Source organism: Drosophila serrata, unplaced genomic scaffold (genome assembly GCF_035046125.1).
Source record: "Drosophila serrata isolate PLE 108 unplaced genomic scaffold, ASM3504612v1 contig_229, whole genome shotgun sequence".
NCBI lineage: Eukaryota > Metazoa > Arthropoda > Insecta > Diptera > Drosophilidae > Drosophila > Drosophila serrata.
The window spans coordinates 29,313-49,215 of NW_028257127.1; the positions used below are offsets into that span (position 1 = coordinate 29,313).

The 19,903-nt window shown below is 35.9% G+C and overlaps 1 protein-coding gene across 3 annotated transcripts in view; it reads right to left on the minus strand.

Moving 5' to 3' along the window:
* Positions 1 to 733: 733 nt before the first annotated feature.
* LOC110182854 (protein gustavus) overlaps positions 734 to 19,903 on the minus strand; it is a 48,568-nt gene continuing 29,398 nt past the window's right edge. For 2 of the 3 annotated variants that reach the window (XM_086830180.1, XM_086830181.1), the window contains 2 exons: positions 7,328 to 8,214; positions 734 to 1,648 (listed from right to left, as the gene is read on the minus strand). In XM_086830180.1, coding sequence (XP_086686306.1) covers positions 1,509 to 1,648; positions 7,328 to 8,214 — 1,027 coding nt within the window. In that variant the 3' untranslated portion in view covers positions 734 to 1,508. Of the gene's footprint in view, positions 1,649 to 7,327; positions 8,215 to 9,523; positions 11,679 to 19,903 lie in introns of those variants that run through there. The other variant, XM_020950991.2, reaches the window with a different exon arrangement.

Sequence of the window (19,903 nt, forward strand, 5' to 3'; positions counted from 1 at the left end):
CCTCACTCAACTCAATTCAATGTCAATTATTTCAAAGTACATTGAGAGTGCAGTCATGCAGATGTCTAGTTCCAGAATAAAGAATAAAGAATAAAGAATAAAGAATAAAGAATAAAGAATAAAGAATAAAGAATAAAGAATAAAGAATAAAGAATAAAGAATAAAGAATAAAGAATAAAGAATAAAGAATAAAGAATAAAGAATAAAGAATAAAGAATAAAGAATAAAGAATAAAGAATAAAGAATAAAGAATAAAGAATAAAGAATAAAGAATAAAGAATAAAGAATAAAGAATAAAGAATAAAGAATAAAGAATAAAGAATAAAGAATAAAGAATAAAGAATAAAGAATAAAGAATAAAGAATAAAGAATAAAGAATAAAGAATAAAGAATAAAGAATAAAGAATAAAGAAGAAAGAATAAAGAATAAAGAATAAAGAATAAAGAATAAAGAATAAAGAATAAAGAATAAAGAATAAAGAATAAAGAATAAAGAATAAAGAATAAAGAATAAAGAATAAAGAATAAAGAATAAAGAATAAAGAATAAAGATTGATGACGGTAGACTGTTGCTCGTCCCTAAAGAAATGAGTTGTGCTTCAAAATTTCCCATCAACTCCCGCACTATACTATTCTTTGGTTCCTTACCCATAATGCCCTATGAACCATTCGCCACGAAAAAATTTAGTGTTTTTATTTTGTTACCTCCGCAACAATAATAATCCTAAATGTGTATGTTACATGAAGTCTTTTTATTAAATGTCGTAAAGTATTATAATTAACTTAGATGACAATCTTAAATGCTTCATAAGTACATATGTTAAAAATTAACTCGCCTACTTATACAGTGTTTTAAAGTTCAGCATGCGATAGAATCAGGGCTTCATAGAACCGGCAGTTCTTATTTCAGAAAATCCGATTAAGATTTTTAGCACGAGTGAGCTAGAAAATTGTGTTAAACATGTTACCAAACTTATTCAGATTTATAGGTTTTCTACGCAAAACAGTACGGAGAAATACGAAAAAAGTAGGTGTGATAAATTAACTAACAAAATTTTCTCAAGTTACGCAAAAAAATCCTGATGTAATCCAATCACATATTTTCGAGCATTTTAATGATAAAGCTTATCAATACCAAATATACGTGTATGTTAACTAAAACAACTGTCGTTTTAGCAGTAAGTTCACAATTTATTTTACAAATGTGGTTTTATTATATAAACCACGAGGTGAGTGTTTTTTCGTATCGTATTGTTTGAGGAAAAACAATTCTCGAATTAATTTAATGCAAAATGAGATGCCATATAATATATACTGTTTTTTTTTTTGTTTTTTCTTGCATCTTAATACACAATATTCCATTTGTAACTAATTTTATGATTTTTACGTTAGTGAGGGATATCGAACTAACATTGATCTAAGACTATTATATGCTAACACATTTAGTTTTTACTGCTTTCATCACATACAGTAAAAATAAAAATGGTATATTCTTCCTAATAAAAGTATTATCTTCGATTTTTATACAACAAATAGGTTTTCATCGATTGTGGAAGCTGAAGTTGTTGTATACGTTCCTCCAAGTTCGCACGACCAATTTTTTGTCGTATTGTTCTTCGGCACAGATCCATTAGTGGCAAAGGTTCGGCTTAAATGATATAAACAAATAAATCTTATTATTACAATATCTTATCATTTCAATACAATCGTGAAAAAAAAAAAAAAAAAAAAAAAAAGGAAGCGAGATAACTTCGGCACGCCGAAGTTTATATACCCTTGCAGATAGAATTTCGATCAGTAGGAATCAATACAATATAAATTATATATATTTATGTTAAAAAACAATTAAGCAATGCCTGCTTTCATATCGTTCACATATACATATTATAATTGCAGTTTTACATTCACAGTTTTGCATTTTCCCTCTATATATAACGAGCGTTTGTATGGCACCCATATGATATAATCGTCCGATTTTCATAAAATTTTAAAATAGGTTTATCTCAAATTTAATAAAAATCGGTTGAAAACCAGAGCTCGCAAATAACTGTCGACCGTTTCTCGTTGTCTGCAAATAAGTGTCTTTTCCTGACACTTTACGAAAAAACTCAGAAACTCAACCGAAATAAGAGTGCTTAAATGAGCTCGCTTGCGCTCAGAGCGAAACCGTTTTTTTTAATTATGTTTTGTTCTGGTTGTTCCAAGACCGTTTTGTCGTGTTCAGTGAAGCAAAAAGTCTTTTGCATATGTATTGGTATACACTCACACGCATAGGCAAGCAAGTCGTTAAGCGTCTGTATTGCAGACGAAATATATTAATTGCGATCTTGAATTGAGTGTGTCAAGTTGAGAAATATTATTATTATTATTGGCGCAGGTTGTGCTGGCTACACCTGCAACGCAAGTTTCCGTCGAATGGGCATTCTCAGCCCTACACTTTATATTAAGTGAACGAAGAAGTTCGATTAGTGCAGATTAAAATCTGTTGAAAACTGAAAAAGTTATAAATTTTAATTGTATTAATTTCTCGATCGTTCCTATGGGAGCTATATGATAAAGTAGTCCGATTTTCATAAAATTTTACACAAAATTGTAGAATAATATGAAATGGCTATATCTCAAATTTGATTAAATTATGTTGAGAACTGAAATTGTTATAATTTTTTTTGTAAAAATTTTCCGATCATTCCTATGGCATTCCTATATATGCGTCCGATCCGGCCTGTTCCGACATATATACGAGTGAGATTATATAGAAGACTAACTACAAAGTTTCATTCAGATATCTTTAAAACAGAGACTAGTTTGCGTAGAAACGGACATACAGACATGGCTAAATCAACTCGGATGTTGATCCTAATCAAGAATATGTATACTTTATATAGTCGGAGGTGCCTCCTTCACTGCGTTGCAAACTTCTGACTGAAATTATAATACCCTGCAAGGGTATAAAAAGGACATTCTCGTCGTTTTGTGTTCGAAAATCGTGTCGAAAGTAAAGGGAGAATCGATGAACGATTTATTGTTAAAAAAAAGTCACAAAAATCCAAAACTAACGGCACCATAAATAGCCACTGAGATGCAGGACAGGGAAGTCTTGCTGCCCAGAAACCATCCGTCGTATTCTCCGAAATGATGACTTACACGGTTGAGTTGCACGAAAGAAGCCGTTTATTAACAAAAGAAATAGAGTGTCGATTGAAATTTGCAAAGGAGCACATCAGCAAGGATTCTGGATTCTGGAATGAAGTCATTTCGTTGATGAGTTTAAATTTTATTTTTTTGGCTCCGATGAACGTTCCTATGTATGGCGAAAAGCGAATACAGAGCTGCAGGACAAACATCTAAAACCAACCGTTAAGTATGGCGGAGGCCATGTTATGGTATGGGCCTGTATGTCGGCAGCAGGGATCTGAAGCCTTACATTTCTTGAAAACACAATGGATAAACATGTTTATCTTAATATCCTGAAGGATAATTTGATCCAAAGTGCCGAGAAATTGGGTATTCCAAAAAAATTTTCGGTTCAATATTTAGTCATATAAACAAAATCAGATCAAACGAAAAATATGACCCAACTAAGACGTATTTACAATTCGAATTTGAACAAAATATGGAAAATGAATGAAAGCCTTAGTCACCTTAGTTACCTAAGCGGGGCTGCCAGGTGATATAGGATAGTTTAAGCTAAAAATTGAGATTAATAACAAGATATGTGCGTACATTTCACTCCTATTGGCACATTCAGTACAATAGAATCCTATTATTTAAATAAAATCTTTATTATGGTGAGGACTACATTTTGAAAAAATAAACGTATAGATTGGTTAAAGCGTTAAGCGTCCTAATTTTTTTTTAAAGAAATGTTTTTTTTCCCACTGGAAGAAAATGTCATATAAACAAAATAAGATCATACGAAAAATATGACGCAGATATTTACCATTCGAATTTGGACAAAATATGGAAAATTAATTCAAACGCAGCTTTTTAAAGTGATATTTATGCCTTGACGGAGACACTGGCGCCAAAATCTTCCAAGAGTCGCTTAATAAAGCCTTAGTTACCTAAGCGGGACTGCCAGATGATGTAGAACAATTATAACAAAAAAAATTCAGATTAATAAGATATATGAAAAAATTTTAGTGTTCTTTTGACACATTTTTTAATTATAAAATAGTTGCAGGTTTTAAAATAATTAATTCAAAAGTTGAACTGTATGTAACAATGGTAAAGTTAAATTTATGACCAATTTACAATTTAGAGAAATACACTGATATACGAAAATAATATGACTTAATAATTATTTCTTCAAAGAAGGAATTCTTTTTATTACAGGGTGTGCCATCTTGCGGTAACTGGTGTTTTTCTTGAATAACTTCTTTGCCCAATGTGCGGTTGACATGTTAAGAAAGTACAAAGCAGCATAATTTTACCATTACACCATTACCATTACCATTATGGGGGTACTTGACAACCTAACCAACTAACCTTAATCAGTCGCAAAACTTAGACTAACTTTTAGACAGACGTAATGTATAATGATTTCAGTAAAGCATTTGACTCTGTTAATGTTTAATGGGATTTTCAGTTGATCTTAATTGGATCTCAAGTTATCTGAATGGCAGGACGTAAAAGGTACTCATTAAAAATAGTCTATCTAATGTTCTAAGGGTTGCGTCTGGCGTTCCGCAAGCGAGCCATTTCGGTTCCTTATTGTTAACTTTGTTTATAAATGACCTGCCCAAAGTTTTGACTAACTTCAGAGTGCTTATATACGCTGATGACGTCAATCTTTGCGTGCAATACAAGGACATCGCCTGCCAGTCGGATTTACAAACAGATCTTAATAATTTTTTAAATATGGTAATGCCTAATCTTATTAAACTTAAATGGCTCCAAATGCAAGCTAATGACGTACTTACACACTGAAATTATGTTCTTTGGAAACTATTACTTCAGTTGATGATTTAGGCGTCCGCTTGGACCCAAAAGTTGACTTTATTGATCATATGTCGTCTATGTTGAACAGAGCCAGGGGTGTGCTTGGATTTATTAAACGGTGGTCGAGAGAATTCAACGACCCCTATGTTACTAAATACTTATATACCTCTTTAGTTCGTCCTATTTTAGAAGCCCTCAGTATGGCGTCCATAGTAAACGCATCGAATCGGTTCAAAAGAATTTTGGAATTTTTCGCTTTACGCGCTTACTAATATTTGACACGTGCTTGGTGTCATACGGAAACACTCAAAAAAATGATAAAAAATGCCAAAAAACGGGCGGATTTGTGCATAGCTGAGTGCGATGGGCATTCATCAGATATTGTTTCCAAAAACTGACCAAATATAATTTACTAATAATAAATCCGAGTTGATTCCACTCAACGCCGTTTTTAAATCGTTTTTGTTGGAAATGTCGCGTTCTCAAATTTTGGACCACAAATTCTCAATCACATTGAGATCTGATACCTGAGCAGGCGGTTTCATAACGTGGGGACTAAATAGCCAACACTGCCAATACTAAACGATTCCCGCCTTATGCTTTGGGTCATTGTCCTGGTAAAAAATTTTCTTTAATACCGAATTTCTCGGCACTTTGGACGAAATTATTCTTCAGGATATTAAGATAAACATGTTTATCCATTGTGTTTTCAAGAATTGAAGGCTTCCAATCCCTGCTGCCGACATACAGGTCCATACCATAACATGGCCACCGCCATGCTTCACAGTTGATTTTAGATGTTTTTCCTGCAGCTGTATTCTGTATTCGCTTTTTGCCATACATAGGAACTTCTATCAGACCGAAAAATATAAAATTTTGACTCATTAGCGAAAAAGATTTTATTCCAGAACCCAGAATACTTGCTGATGAGCTCCTTTGCAAATTTCAAAGGACACTTTCGATTTCTTTTGTTTATAAACGGCTTCTTGCATGCAACTCAACCGTGTAAATCATTATTTCGGAGAATACGACGGATGGTTTCTGGGCAGCACGACTTTCCTGTCATTTCCTGCATCTCAGTGGCTATTTATGGTGCCGTTCTTTTTTAATTTTTTGTGACTTTTTAACAATAAATCGTTCATTAGTTCTCCCTTTACTTTCGACACGATTTTCGAAAACAAAATGATGTATTATGCCTTTGACTGTCCCATCCGGTAAATTACCCATTTCAGCGATTTTCCGACAACAATGTCCTTTTTATACCCTTGCAGGGTATTATAATTTCAGTCAAAAGTGTGCAACGCAGTGAAGGAGGCACCACCGACCACATAAAATATATATATTCTTGATCAAGATCAACAGCCGAGTCGATCTAGCCATGTCCGTCTGTCCGTTTCTAGGCAAACTAGTCTCTCAGTTTTGAAGATATCTGAATGAAACTTTGTAGTTAGTCTTCTATATTCTCTCACTCGTATATATATCGGAATGAGCCGGATCGGACAACTACATCATATAGCTGCCATAGGAATGATCGGAAAATTAAAAAAAAAAAAAAATTATAACATTTTTAATTTCAACAGAGTTTGATCAAATTTGAGATATAGCCATTTCATATTATTCAAAAATTTTATGTAAAATTTTTATGAAAATCTGACTACTTTATCATATAGCTCCCATAGGAACGAACGAGAAATTAATACAATTAAAAATCAGAACTTTTCAAAGTTAGCTTCCGTTTCTGTTCTAATTAAATCTTAATAAAAAGGGGAAAGCTAATATGACACTTTGTAGCCTATTTAGTAAAATAAAATGTCAAAGAACAATCGAATTTTTTGAGCTATTTTTAAAAATATACAAAAAATTTCACATAATTGGCACAAGTTCATTTAAGCGCTTATTATAGATAAACTAATAGAATTTTCAATGAAAAAATGTTACACTGGATTACTATGAAGTATGGTAATCACTAAGTTGAATAACTTTTGACCATCTATGGCTTAAAAACTCCACCAGATTTTTACGTTCCTTTAAAATGGAGTACTACACTTCTTGAGCCCCAGCCCACAAATCATACTTCTTGATAGGGTTCGGGTCTGAACCTTGTGATGATTTGGATTGAAGAACGATTTGGATTGTTATCCCTCATAAGAATACACTTCACAGGGATACTATCAAAAGAATATGGATCCATACTGTTCATTTATAAATCTTAATATTAAAGTCATGATATGTAAAAGTGTTTTATCAAATTCCCGTTTTACTTTTCATTTGACAAAATTTTATAAACCCTTAATGATCGCAGTATTAAACTGCAAGGGTATAACTTCGACGTGCCGAAGATAGCTTCCTTTTTTTTTTATATAATAATAAATTAATTAATACTCACGATCTAATCCACCGATGTAACGCATTGTTATTTCACAGTGACCCCAGACAGCTGATACAACTGGATATAATTTTTTTCCTCTGAGTCCCCTAAATGCAATACCTAGATATTGCTGGTCAACGATGAAGCTGAGTGTTCCTTCGTCCATATCTAAAGCTACTAAGAACTTATCTGGAACTAAAAAAGCTTCGTCGTTTTTTAAAATAGCTGGATATGTGACACCCGCACAGCTTTTGGAGTCATGGTACAACTTATTTCTGCCAAGGTCCCATCCCCAACTATGTTCAGTCGACCCCACCAAGCTTTGATATCCGACTGAATGTAAAGGCGCGTCAGCTGTAGATACACCAACAACAGCATGGGTTCCTCTCTGTCTTGTTGGCCAATAAATTTCCCAAATATGCAATCCCTTTGTGAGACCGACTTTGCCGCGGATACAATCTGTACTTTGCGCGACTGGGTGTCTGTGAAACGTTAATTTGTCGTCATCTTTTACAAAAATGTTCAATGACCTATCTTCAGAATTCCATGAATGTTTTAGTTGTAGTTCTCTAGAAACTGGCGGCATATCAAGCAAAATATCTATGCGAGCTGGTTTGACAAAATCAGCTTGTAACTCTCTTGGTATTATTGGTTTGAAGGTAGATTGTGAATCATTACGACTAACTGTTTTGACTCCACCACTAATTTTTTGACCCATGTTCATGCCACGGCAGCTTCTAGATCTTCTTTGGTCAATTGCAACTTTGTAAGATAGTCGAAGACGTTCAAAATCCCTGGGTTCCAATCTAGATAAAACAACTCTTGGCGATAATGCAGATAAAGATGAAACACTTTGAGGACGTCGCCGATCACTGGACCTAATAGGTGTCCGACCACCCTTATACCTAAAAAAGAAAGTTTATTATAAATTGTATTTTTTCTTATATTGCAATATTCGTTGTATAAATGCACATACACATACATACATCTACCTACTTATATATATATAATATATATATATATATATATATATATATATATATATTATATATATATATATATACATATATATATGTATATACACTTAACCGCATACCTCTGCGTACACCCCAAAAAAATTTCAAATTCAAACTTTAAACACAAACAGTTTAGTTAATCATTAACATTTTAGACAATTTTTTTTCTAGCATACTCTTTATTAAATTGTCTTCAATGACGTATTTTTTTTTTTAGAATTATGAAACAATGCTTTATATTTTATTTTTAATTTTAAACTTAATACTGTATCATTATGTATATGGACCAAGGTATCTATATACCAATTTTGGTAGACAATTTCCCAAAAAGTCCTGTAAAATTAGGGTTGGAACATGAATATTGGTTGCAAAAGGACAATGATCCGAAGCACACGGCACACAATACAAAGCTTTACTTTAGCCCAATTGAGCATTTGTGGCATCTCAAGGATCGGAATATCCGGAAACACAATGAAGTCGAAAAAAATGCTTAAGGATGCCATTGTGGAGGAAAGGATCAAAATAACAGGCGAGGAGCCAAAAAATCTGGTGGATTCCATGCCGAGACGCCTTACGGAGGTTGTACACAGGAATGGATACCGTACCAGATATTAAAATAAGTATATTATTAAGTTAAAATAGTTTTTCGTCAGCTGCACGCAGACTTTTGCGGGGTCATTTTTTTACAGTATTAAGTTTAAAATTAAAAATAAAATATAAAGCATTGTTTCATAATTCTAAAAAGAAAAAAAACGTCATTGAAGACAATTTAATAAAGAGTATGCTAGAAAAAAATTGTCTAAAATGTTAATGATTAACTGAACAGTTTGTGTTTAAAGTTTGAATTTGAAATTTTTTTGGGGTCTACGCAGAGATATGCAGTTGAGTATATGTACTTATACTTCACGCAACAATATTCATAATATAATACAATATACATACATATATGTATATAAGTAAAGTAAATATAAGTACATACATACTATGTTCACATGAAAAAATTAAAAAAGTGTTTATGGTATAACAAAAACTAAGATATTTTCCAAATGTACATAGGTATAAAAGAAGTCATTTTGATGTTTTCCATTTGTTTTTAAAGAAATTCAGAAACTGTTTATAGGAAAATATGCCTATTCCCTAAGCAAATTTTTCATACATGTATATGGTAAAAATTCAAAAAAATAGTCATACAAATTACCTTTTTTTTCCAAGTTCCATCTATAAAATATTCAATTAATGAGTGCACAAAATGGCGTCGGCAACGAATAATTGTTTATCTTATACAGTGGCAAATTTATGCAGTTCATTGTCTAAATTCAAAACGAATTTAATGAACATATCGAATCTTATATTTGTATCGAATAAATGTTAAAAAGCTTTGGAGGTATATATTAGCAAACATTGACTGAGTAAATATCTGCATTGGAAGTACCTAAGAGTCGTCGTTATAAAAAAACAGGGTGCTTATTGTAAAAAAGTAAATATTCAAGGCCAATACACGTGCCAATTGAAGTTTGATACCATTTATTTATCAACAGATGAATTCTTGTTGAGGATTAATGCAACGTTCACACTATATGGAACATTTTTCATTTTATTTTAACTTTAAAAAGTTGAATTAAAAACGTAGCTGGCTTTAGCTGTCAGTATAATCCTTTTCGCGCCTTTTATATAAGTTATCTGGTCACACTGGATACCGAGCAGGATATTTCGCTGCCAACATTCTTTAAGCGAAAGTATCTTATGTCGGTAATACGCTTAAGTAAAAATAATATTAATAATATATTGCTAAATGAACAATAAAATAAACTAAGTATACTTAAGGCATAAGCATAGTTAACAACTTCCATATGCTATTCGATTTTAAAATATGTAAAATCTAGCTTAAAATAAAATAAGATAAATTAGATACGCTGCACTAGTGGTCCTCTTTTTATACCCTTGCAGGGTATTATAATTTTAGTCAGAAGTTTGCAACGCAATGAAGGAGGCACCTCCGACCATATAAGGTATATATAAGGTAATCTTGATCAGCATCAACTAGTCTCTCCGTTTTGAAGCTATCTTATTGTTGACCGATTCCTATTTTTTATCGCATAAATTTATCTATTCAGAAACAAGCAGAAAACGAAAACAAAATATAACGGTTTAAAGGACAATATTACAAGCAAAAGAAAATATGTCTGTTTATTTTGGATAAAGCTTAATAAACTCAATTCCAACCAATTGAAAGACTTCATCGATACCAAAACAAATTTTTTTAACTATTAATAAAGTAACTTATGAGACTATCGCTAAAAAAAAGATTACATTTTAATAGCATTAAACTCAAGACGAAAACAAATTATGTGTAAATATTACACTGTAGGTGCATCTATTCTTTTACTTATAGCCTTTTTCTATGAACCGTTAACTTTCGAATTCCCTTTCGGCTTGCTGCGGCATAGATCAGTCTACGCAATAAAGAGATCGGTCAACAACAACAAGAAAAACAACTGAAAAAATTTGGCTGTGAATTTGGTTGTGTAAAAACTTTTGACTACCTCTTTGTAACATATAACTGCCATAAGAACGATCGAGAAATTAATAAAATTAATAATTATAATTTTTTCAGTTTTCAACAGATTTTCATCAAACTATAGATTATATGTTTTTGTAAAATTTAATGAAAATCGGACTAATAACATATACATACATATCTGCCATATAGCTACCATAGGACAGACAGAGAAACTCAATTCAAAATTACAATTTTTTCAGAATTCAACAGATTATCATCAACAATTTTGTGTAAAATTTAAATTTTTTAAATTTTAATTAAAATTGGACGATTTTATCATATAGCTGCAATACAAACGACCGTTAAAAATAGAGAAAAGAATGCAAAACTGTGAGTTTAAAACAGTAAATATAATATGTATTGGTGAATGAACCCCTCAGTACCAAAATTCCTTTCCTGTCCGATTCCTGGTGTCATGTTCTAAAAACAAAAACAAATCTCATGGGTTTCGGTAAGAGAACTCCGAAACAAAGTAGGCAATAAAAATTCTACCCGTGTTCGGATACTGCCAAACAATTAAATGTTTTTTTTTGAAGGGATTCGGAGCAGCGGTTCCGAAATTAGATTGAGATGATGAAAAATATTATTTAACGAAATCGATTTTTTCGCATCTCTAATGAGAGCTAAAGTATTCACAAGTGTTTTCCAATGTAATTTATTAAATATTGTTAAAGGGTAAGTGACTTATATGTATTCAGTTAATAAATTTATTTCCAGAATTGGTTTTGAACCTGTACTCTTTTTTAACCTAGACGGTGTGAACGGAAGGCCATTATATATCCAGTATTTGTTTTCTCCTTAATTGGTGTGTATATTTATGGAAAATATTGTCCATTTGATTCTAGCATACATATGTATTTTAATTATAAATTGACGAGGCAACAGCCGGAAGGAAAGACCGGTAACATACGTTTAGGGGAAATGCAAGAAGTTATGCTAAGAAAAATTATGGTAATAATTGAACAAATTTTAAAGTTTTTTAAATGAATAAATAAATAAAAAATGTATTATAAATTGAGTCAGATATTTACTATGGGGCGGTGGGTTCCGGGGATCTTCTACACGTTTTCCTCTGGGATTTCTATCTGATTCTACTCTAAATTCCCCTATGATTCCTTGATGATTTCGCCTGGTACTCCTTTGAGAGTCCTACCTGATTGTACTCTGAATTCCCCTACGATTACTGCCTGATTCCGTCTCAAATTCCTGGATGATTCTATTAAGAGAGCGAAGGACCCACAGGGTAAGCCGCGTGCGTCTAACTTTGGTGGCCAGACACAGTCTGGCTATGGCCCTGGTGGACGAGCTCCATGACGACGGTCGCCTGCTGTCGGAGAAGTGGGAGGAGATCGAGGCCAAGTTGACCGACATGGTAACCGACATGTTGGTCAGCATGCCGACCGGCCCCATCCCCTCCTTCGACTCCTCAGACGTGGTCAGAGGGCACCGGGTCATCAGGTGACGACGGGTTCTCCCGAAGCTCCCTGGCGGAGTGTGTGGCTAAGATCAGCGACACATGGGCTGGCCTTAAGATTAGGCTAGTCCACGCCAGGGAGATCCCAAGGAGACCCAGAGCTCGCATCTGGAGGGGGCAAACTGACCATGCAAGGGTGATTGCCTGTCTGAGGGCCCAGAACCCAGACATCCATACAGAGGACTGGACCATCCTCAGAGCAAAGCAGGAAATGAAGGCGAGCCAGTCTTTCCTCCTGCTGATTAACCAGCGCTGTCTGCCCCAGCTGGAGGCAAATGACCACAAGGTCCGGTACGGCATCAGGAAGGCCAAGATTAAGGTCTTCTTGGCCGAGGCGGACGAGATTCTGGAGGAGGTCGATGACACCAACAAATTGTTGGACGACATGGTCATCGACGACAAATCTCCTGACGCCACCCCCACCAACATCGATGTCGAGAATCGTGCAGATTAATCTGAAGCGCAGCTCGCAAGCGTCAGCTAATCTCACGATCCTTCTAAGGGAGAGGGATATCGGCATCGGTTTGATACAGGAGCCTTGGACCAGGGACGGGCAAGTCGCTGGACTGAGAATCCAAGGATACACACTACTGTGCACAAACTCGAATGGTAGGTCGAGAGCTTGCATTGTAATTAAGAATCATTTTAATGCTTTCCTCTGTCCCAATCTCAGCACACCTGACATAGCAGTGGCCAGATTCGTGGCGGCGGATGGGAGCGGAGTCACGGAGGGTAGTCAATGGGCGGAATCTCATGATGCTCGGGTGTGATGTGAATGCAAGGCACACGCTCTGGGGGAGTACAGAGACAAACGATAGAGGTGAGTCACTCTTTGACAATATTATCTGTGGAAACGTTACGGTATGTAATAAGGGTAATACGCCGACCTTCATCTTTCCGAGCACTGAAAATTTTCAAGGTTGGGAAGAGGTGTTTGATCTCACCTTACAAATAGAACAGAATAATTACAGAGTCGAGAAAGGGTATCGACAGAACACTCCTTCTCAGACCATAGGTACATTTTCTTTGAATAACGACACCAGTTAAGAAACAGGTGCCAAGAAGGAACCCCCGTAAGCGGCAGGAGGATCAAGACTATATCCACTGCAAAGGCACTCGACAAGGAGGTGGAGGACCTAACAAATATCTTCAACTCAACTTGTTAGGTATTGAGAGAGACATCAGAGAGTGGATTGGGTTCATGCTAAAGAGCAGGACGATCACAGCCGAACTGAGTGGCACTCACCTCACGCGGACTGTGAAGAGAGGCACACCTCAGGGCGGGGTATTATCGCCCCTAGTATGGTGGCCGGCACTAACAAGGGCTTACAACAGAACGAAGATGACACGGTTACAACGGGCAGCGAGTGCGGGGCCGTGGGTGAAATGCGCTCATGCCCCGCGACTGCTCTCAACACTATCCTGAATATAATGCCGATAGAAGTGTTCGTGAAGGACATTGCACAGAGCGCAGTGAGACTGAAGGCAAGCAATTGCTGGAGGGAATACGGCGCCGAGCACGGCAAGATTCTTGGGAGCAGCGGCATTAACACAGACGTTAAAACCGACTACATGATCGCGGAGATGAAATACGGGAACGCATTCTCGACCTCATACCCATCAAGGGAAGACTGGAGTAGGAGCAAAGTACTGGTGGAGAATGAGGTGTCCCATTACACCGATGGCTCAAAAATGAGATGCGGCGTAGGGGCTGGGATCTACGCTGAAAATTGGGGAATTTGAAAGGCTTTCAATCTCTCTAACTCAGCGACGGTCTTTCAGGCTGAGTTACTAGCCATAAGAGAAGCAGTCGAACTTTCCTTAAGGCAGAACCTCAGGGGCAACAGATTTCGAATCTACTCGGATAGCCAAGCGGCTATAAAATTTCTAGCTGCCGTGAAAACGAACTCACGACTAGTGGCAGAATGCAAGAAGGCCCTTAATAGACTTGCTGACATAAATAAGGTACAAGTAACATGGGTACCGGAAAACAACGAGATCCCAGGAAATGAGAAAGCAGACGAACACGCCAGTGCAGGCTCGGCAGGGCTAAGTTCAGATTTCGAATTACCGATCTCCCTAAAAGCGATCCAGACAAGGATCACTTTAAGCAGATAGCTAATAAAGAATGGCTAGGTAAGAGCGATCACAGAAGGTCGAGGGAATGATGGCCGAGGTACGACAAAAAACGAACCAGTGAACTGCTATCCAACAGAATGCGGGATATTAGCAGGTTCACGGCAGTCACCACGGGACATTGGGCGATCGGTTCGCACGCAATGAATGCCATACAATGCAATCTGTAGAAGCTGTAAGCAACCTACAGAGCAAGAGACATCGGAACATCTGCACTGCTTCTGCCCAGCGCTAACACCACATCAGACTTCGCCACTTTGGTGCCTACCACATGGAGTCACTGGGAAGTATACGAAAGCTGAAAGTTTCAGCAGTCCTAGGTTTCTTTACTGTCTCTGGGTGGTACTGATAGTGAACAACAACAACAAACAGAGGGAGTGGATCAAAAAGGAGCTTAGCTTTAATTGGAGGCCCCAGCAATGGGCCTCACCACTGTAACCTACTATGTGCATATATCGGCAACATTAAGTTGCACTAAATAAATAAACAAACTCTAGTGGACGTGAAATAAGATCATCTACTTATGCTAGACGCTATGTCAGCATTCCCACGCTGACCGCGTGCAATATATATATATATATATATATATATATATATATCCTCCACAATACCTGAATTTGATGGTAAGAAACTCCATCTAAACAGGTTTGTGACAGCACTAAAATTGACAGATCTAACCAAGGGAGACCAGGAAAAGTTAGCTGTAGAGGTCATCAAGACCAAAATTATTGGACCATTGACGTATAAAGTCAAACAAGCAACATCTATACAAGCAATAATTGGATTATTTCAGGCAAACATAAAAGGCTAATCACCTGACGTTATTATAGCCAAATTTTTAAATGCCCAACAAAAAGGCAAGACCGCGTCCCGCGTAAGCAGCTTACATAGACAGCGGATTAGACGTCGATAATGCCGACAAATTCGCGATAAAAGAGTCGATATCGGCAATGAACAAAAACTGTGCCAATGACTACGGGTACACTTAGTACATTCAATGATGCAATGGAAAAATATATACATTGCAGTACAGAAAAGACCGGCAATTCTAACACAGTCTTATTCTATAATGGGAATAATAGACGAGGTAATTATAATGCCAACTATCGAGGTAGAGGCAAAAATAAATAACATTTATAACATTTGGACGTTGATGCACTAAGGTCAGTACATACAAGTGGCCCGTATGACACCAGGCACGTGCCTGTTTGGGTTAGGTGTTAGTAGGCGCGATGGAAAATATAGGACAGAATACGAGGAAAATTGACTACCGGCGTTCTGCCAGATTGTTAGCTTGCATGCTTACTAAGTGTGTTAGTATTAAAGATTTTAATTTGGGAAGGGAATCTACATTAGAGATTAGTGTGTACAAATCATTGTAATTTGCACATAACACTCTAAAAGGTTCATGCAGTTCAAAGGAGGTCCTACAGTGGCGCAACACTAATGGGATATAGGATCTAGTGGTTCTACATGGTACATGGAAATTAAGCTGACTCAACAAGTCTACACTTTCCACATCACCATGGATAAGGTTAAAAATAAAGGTTATCCCTAGCATCGTTCTACGATTGGCTAAGGACGGCAAGTTTTTTAATAGGAGTCTACTAGAGTAGGAAGGTAATCTTTGGTTTGCATCCCAATTTAAACCGCGTAGAGCGAAAAGTAAAAAGTTCTTTTGAACCGACTCAATGCGTTTACTATGGACGCCGTACTGAGGGCTCCAAACGCAGCATCCATATTCTAGGATAGGACGAACTAAGGAAGTATATAAGGATTTAGTAACATAGGGGTCATTGAATTCCTTCGACCACCGTTTAATAAATCCAAGCACACCCCTGGCTCTATTCACCATAGACGAAATATGATCAATAAAGTCAAGTTTTGGGTCCAAGCGGACGCCCAAATCGTCAACTGTATTAATTCTTTCCAAAGAGCAGCCGTTCAGCGTGTAAGTAGCAAGCTTAGGAGCGACACGAGAGAATGTCATTAGCTTGCATTTCGAGCCATTTAAGTTTAATAAGTTTACACGGCACCAAGTTTGAAAATTATTAAGATCTGTTTGTAAATCCGACTGGCAGGCAACGTCATTGTATTGCACGCAAAGCTTGACGTCATCCGCGTACATAAGTACTCTGGAGTTAGTCAGGACTTTGGGCAGGTCATTTATAAATAATGTAAACAATAAGTGTCCCAAATGGCTTCCTTGCGGGACGCCAGATGTAACCCTTAGAATATGGGATAAATTATTCTTAAAGAGGACCTTTTGCGTCCTGCCATTCAAATAACTAGAGATCCAATTAAGAAGATCACTTGGAAAACCCATTGAATCGAGTTTTCTAACGAGGAGAGAATGGTTAACAGAGTCAAATGCTTTACTGAAATCAGTATAGATTACATCTGTCTGACAATTATTATGGAAGCCCTTTATAATATAGGAAGAGAATAAAACCAGAATTATCACCAAAATTATAACAATAGTAACAGAGGTCACGGAAGTTATCGCAGCCGTGGTAATAACAGAGGCGGAGGTAACCGAGGGAGTAACCAAAGCCAAAATTACAATCAAAACCAAAACGGAAATAACAACCGAAATGTGCGTAACGTACAATCGGAAAACAGCCAGACCCCCTTAAGTAATCAGCAGTAAAGGTGTTTAATTTGAACCTAAATCTGAGTATCTTCATTAAATCAAAAAATTACAAAACAAACACAATTCTTACATTATTAATAGACACAGGTGCAGACATTTCATTGCTAAAAGACAAAGCAAATGAATATAACAACTTAAATTTCAGTAATAAATCAAATATTACAGGAATTGGGCAAGGAACCATACAGTCTTTAGGAGCAATCGATCTTGACCTACGCATTCAGGACGTTCTAGTGCCACACGAATTTCATGTAGTACCTGAGAATTTTCCGATACCCTGCGATGGCATAATCGGTTTAGATTTTATTAAAAAATACATATACATATGCATATATATACATATACAAATATCGCGAGACAGGTTAAAAAATTAATAGATGATGGAATTGTCCAACCATCAATGTCCGAATATAATAGTCCATTACTTGTGGTTCCAAAGAAACCACTTCCGAATTCAACAGAAAAAGATGGCGATTAGCAGTAGATTATCGTCAAATAAATAAGAAACTATTATCAGACAAAATTCTACTTCTAAGAATAGAAGATATTCTTGATCAATTAGGAAGAGCAAAATATTTTTCATGCCTCGACCTAATATCTGGATTCCACCAGATAGAACTAGAAAAAAAGTATAGAGATATAACATCATTTTCAACGGCTCATATTGCTTCACGCGACTACCATACGGACTGAAAGTGGCACCAAACTCTTTCCAGCGTATGATGACACTTGCATTCTCTGGTCTTGAACCATCGCAAGCATTTCTATATATGGATGATTTAGTAGTAATAGGTTGTTCAGAAAAACATATGCTCAAAAATTTAACAAAGGTATTCGAGCTAAGTACATCCTGGGAAATGTTCTTCTTTGTGAAAGAAGTCACATATTTGGGTCACAAATGTACCGATAAAGGTATACTCCCAGATGACACCAAATATGAAGTTATAGAAAAATATCCTATACCAACAGATGCAGACAGTGCTAGACGTTTCGTAGCCTTCTGTAATTATTACAGACGTTTCATTAAAAAATTTTCTGATTACTCACGCCACTTAACGAGGCTTTGTAAAAAGAATGTCCAATTCGAATGGACACCAGAATGCAATAATGCATTTGAATATTTAAAAAATGAATTAATGAAACCAACAATATTGCAGTACCCAGATTTCAGCAAAGAATTTTGCATAACAACCGATGCTAGTAAACAGGCATGCGGAGCGATACTTACACAAGCCCACAATGGCCAACAACGTCCAGTAGCATACGCTTTAAGAATGTTCACTCAAAGTGAAAGTAATAAGTCTACTACAGAACAAGAGGCAAGCATTTCATGGTAAAAAGCGATCATAGACCATTGTCATATCTATTTTCTAAAAACAATTAATAGAGAAATACTAAGAGTAACTACTAGGTCAAAAGCTAAACAGGAAAATCCCTGCAAAGAAGAAACAAAAGTCAAAACACAAATAAAAATGAGCAAATTATAGAAAAGACCAAAGTTTATGAAGTTATCAACAATAATGACACAAAGAAAGATGTTTTAATCAAAATAGATAAACACAAGTGCTTATTAAAACGAGGAAAAACAATTGTTTCACGCTTTGATGCAATCGAGTACTCGAAAAAGTAGAACTAGCTATTCTACAAAAGGTGATAATCATAGAAAAAAACGACGAAGCTCAAATTAAAGAAATTTTTACAAAATTCCATGATGATCCTATAGAAGGAGGTCACACTAGTATTGCGCGAACCCAGTTAAAAATCAAAAGATTTTATTATTGGCCCCAAACGACCAAGACAATATCAAAGTATGTAAAGACTTGTTTGAAATGCCAACAAGCCAAACCAACAACACATACCAATACACCATTAACATTGACACCAACGCCAGCAACAGCTTTTGATACCGCTTTAATTGATACCACCGGTCCATTACCGAAATCGGAAGACGGAAATGAGTATGCAGATACAATCATATGCGATCTAACTAAGTTTTTAGTCACTATTCCAACACCGATTAAAAGTGCTAAAACAGTTGCAAAGGCTATATTTGAATCATTTGTATTGAAGTACGGTCCAATGAAGACGTTCATTACGGATCAAGGCACAGAATAAAAAAATTCGCTTATAAATGAATTATGCAAATATATGCATATAGAAAATCTAACATCTAGCGCTCATCATCATCAAACTCTAGGAACAATAGAAAGAAGCCACCGAACTATATATATATATACGTTCATACATATCAGTTGACAAAAGTGATTGGGACATTTGGTTACCATATTTCACTTATTGCTTCAATACAACACTCTTAGCAGTTTATGACTATTGTCCATATGAACTAGTATTTGGTAGATTACCCAGACAATTTAAAGATTTCAGTAAAATAAACAAGATAGACCCAAGCAACATCTTTCCAAGTGAACGGACGTGTTTTTTTCTTGCGCTCTCGTTTTGTGTTAAAGTTTCAATCTAACCACCGGGGTTAACTTAAATTTTCTAATTTGTGTTTATAACTTCCCGTTCACTTCGCGTGTGCATGCAGCTATCCTAATTTTGTGTATATAATTGGTTTTATTCTCCAATTTAGTTGTGCTGCTAGTGCTAGCTTTTGCATTTTTTGAATTCCTTTTTGTGCCTTCTTCGTTTAGCTTTTGTTTGCGCCGTCGCAACAGCTAAACGTTTCATCTATTTATCTCCCACGCTCTCCAACTCTCTCGCTTAAGTTGTGCCGCTGCACTTCTTATCTTAT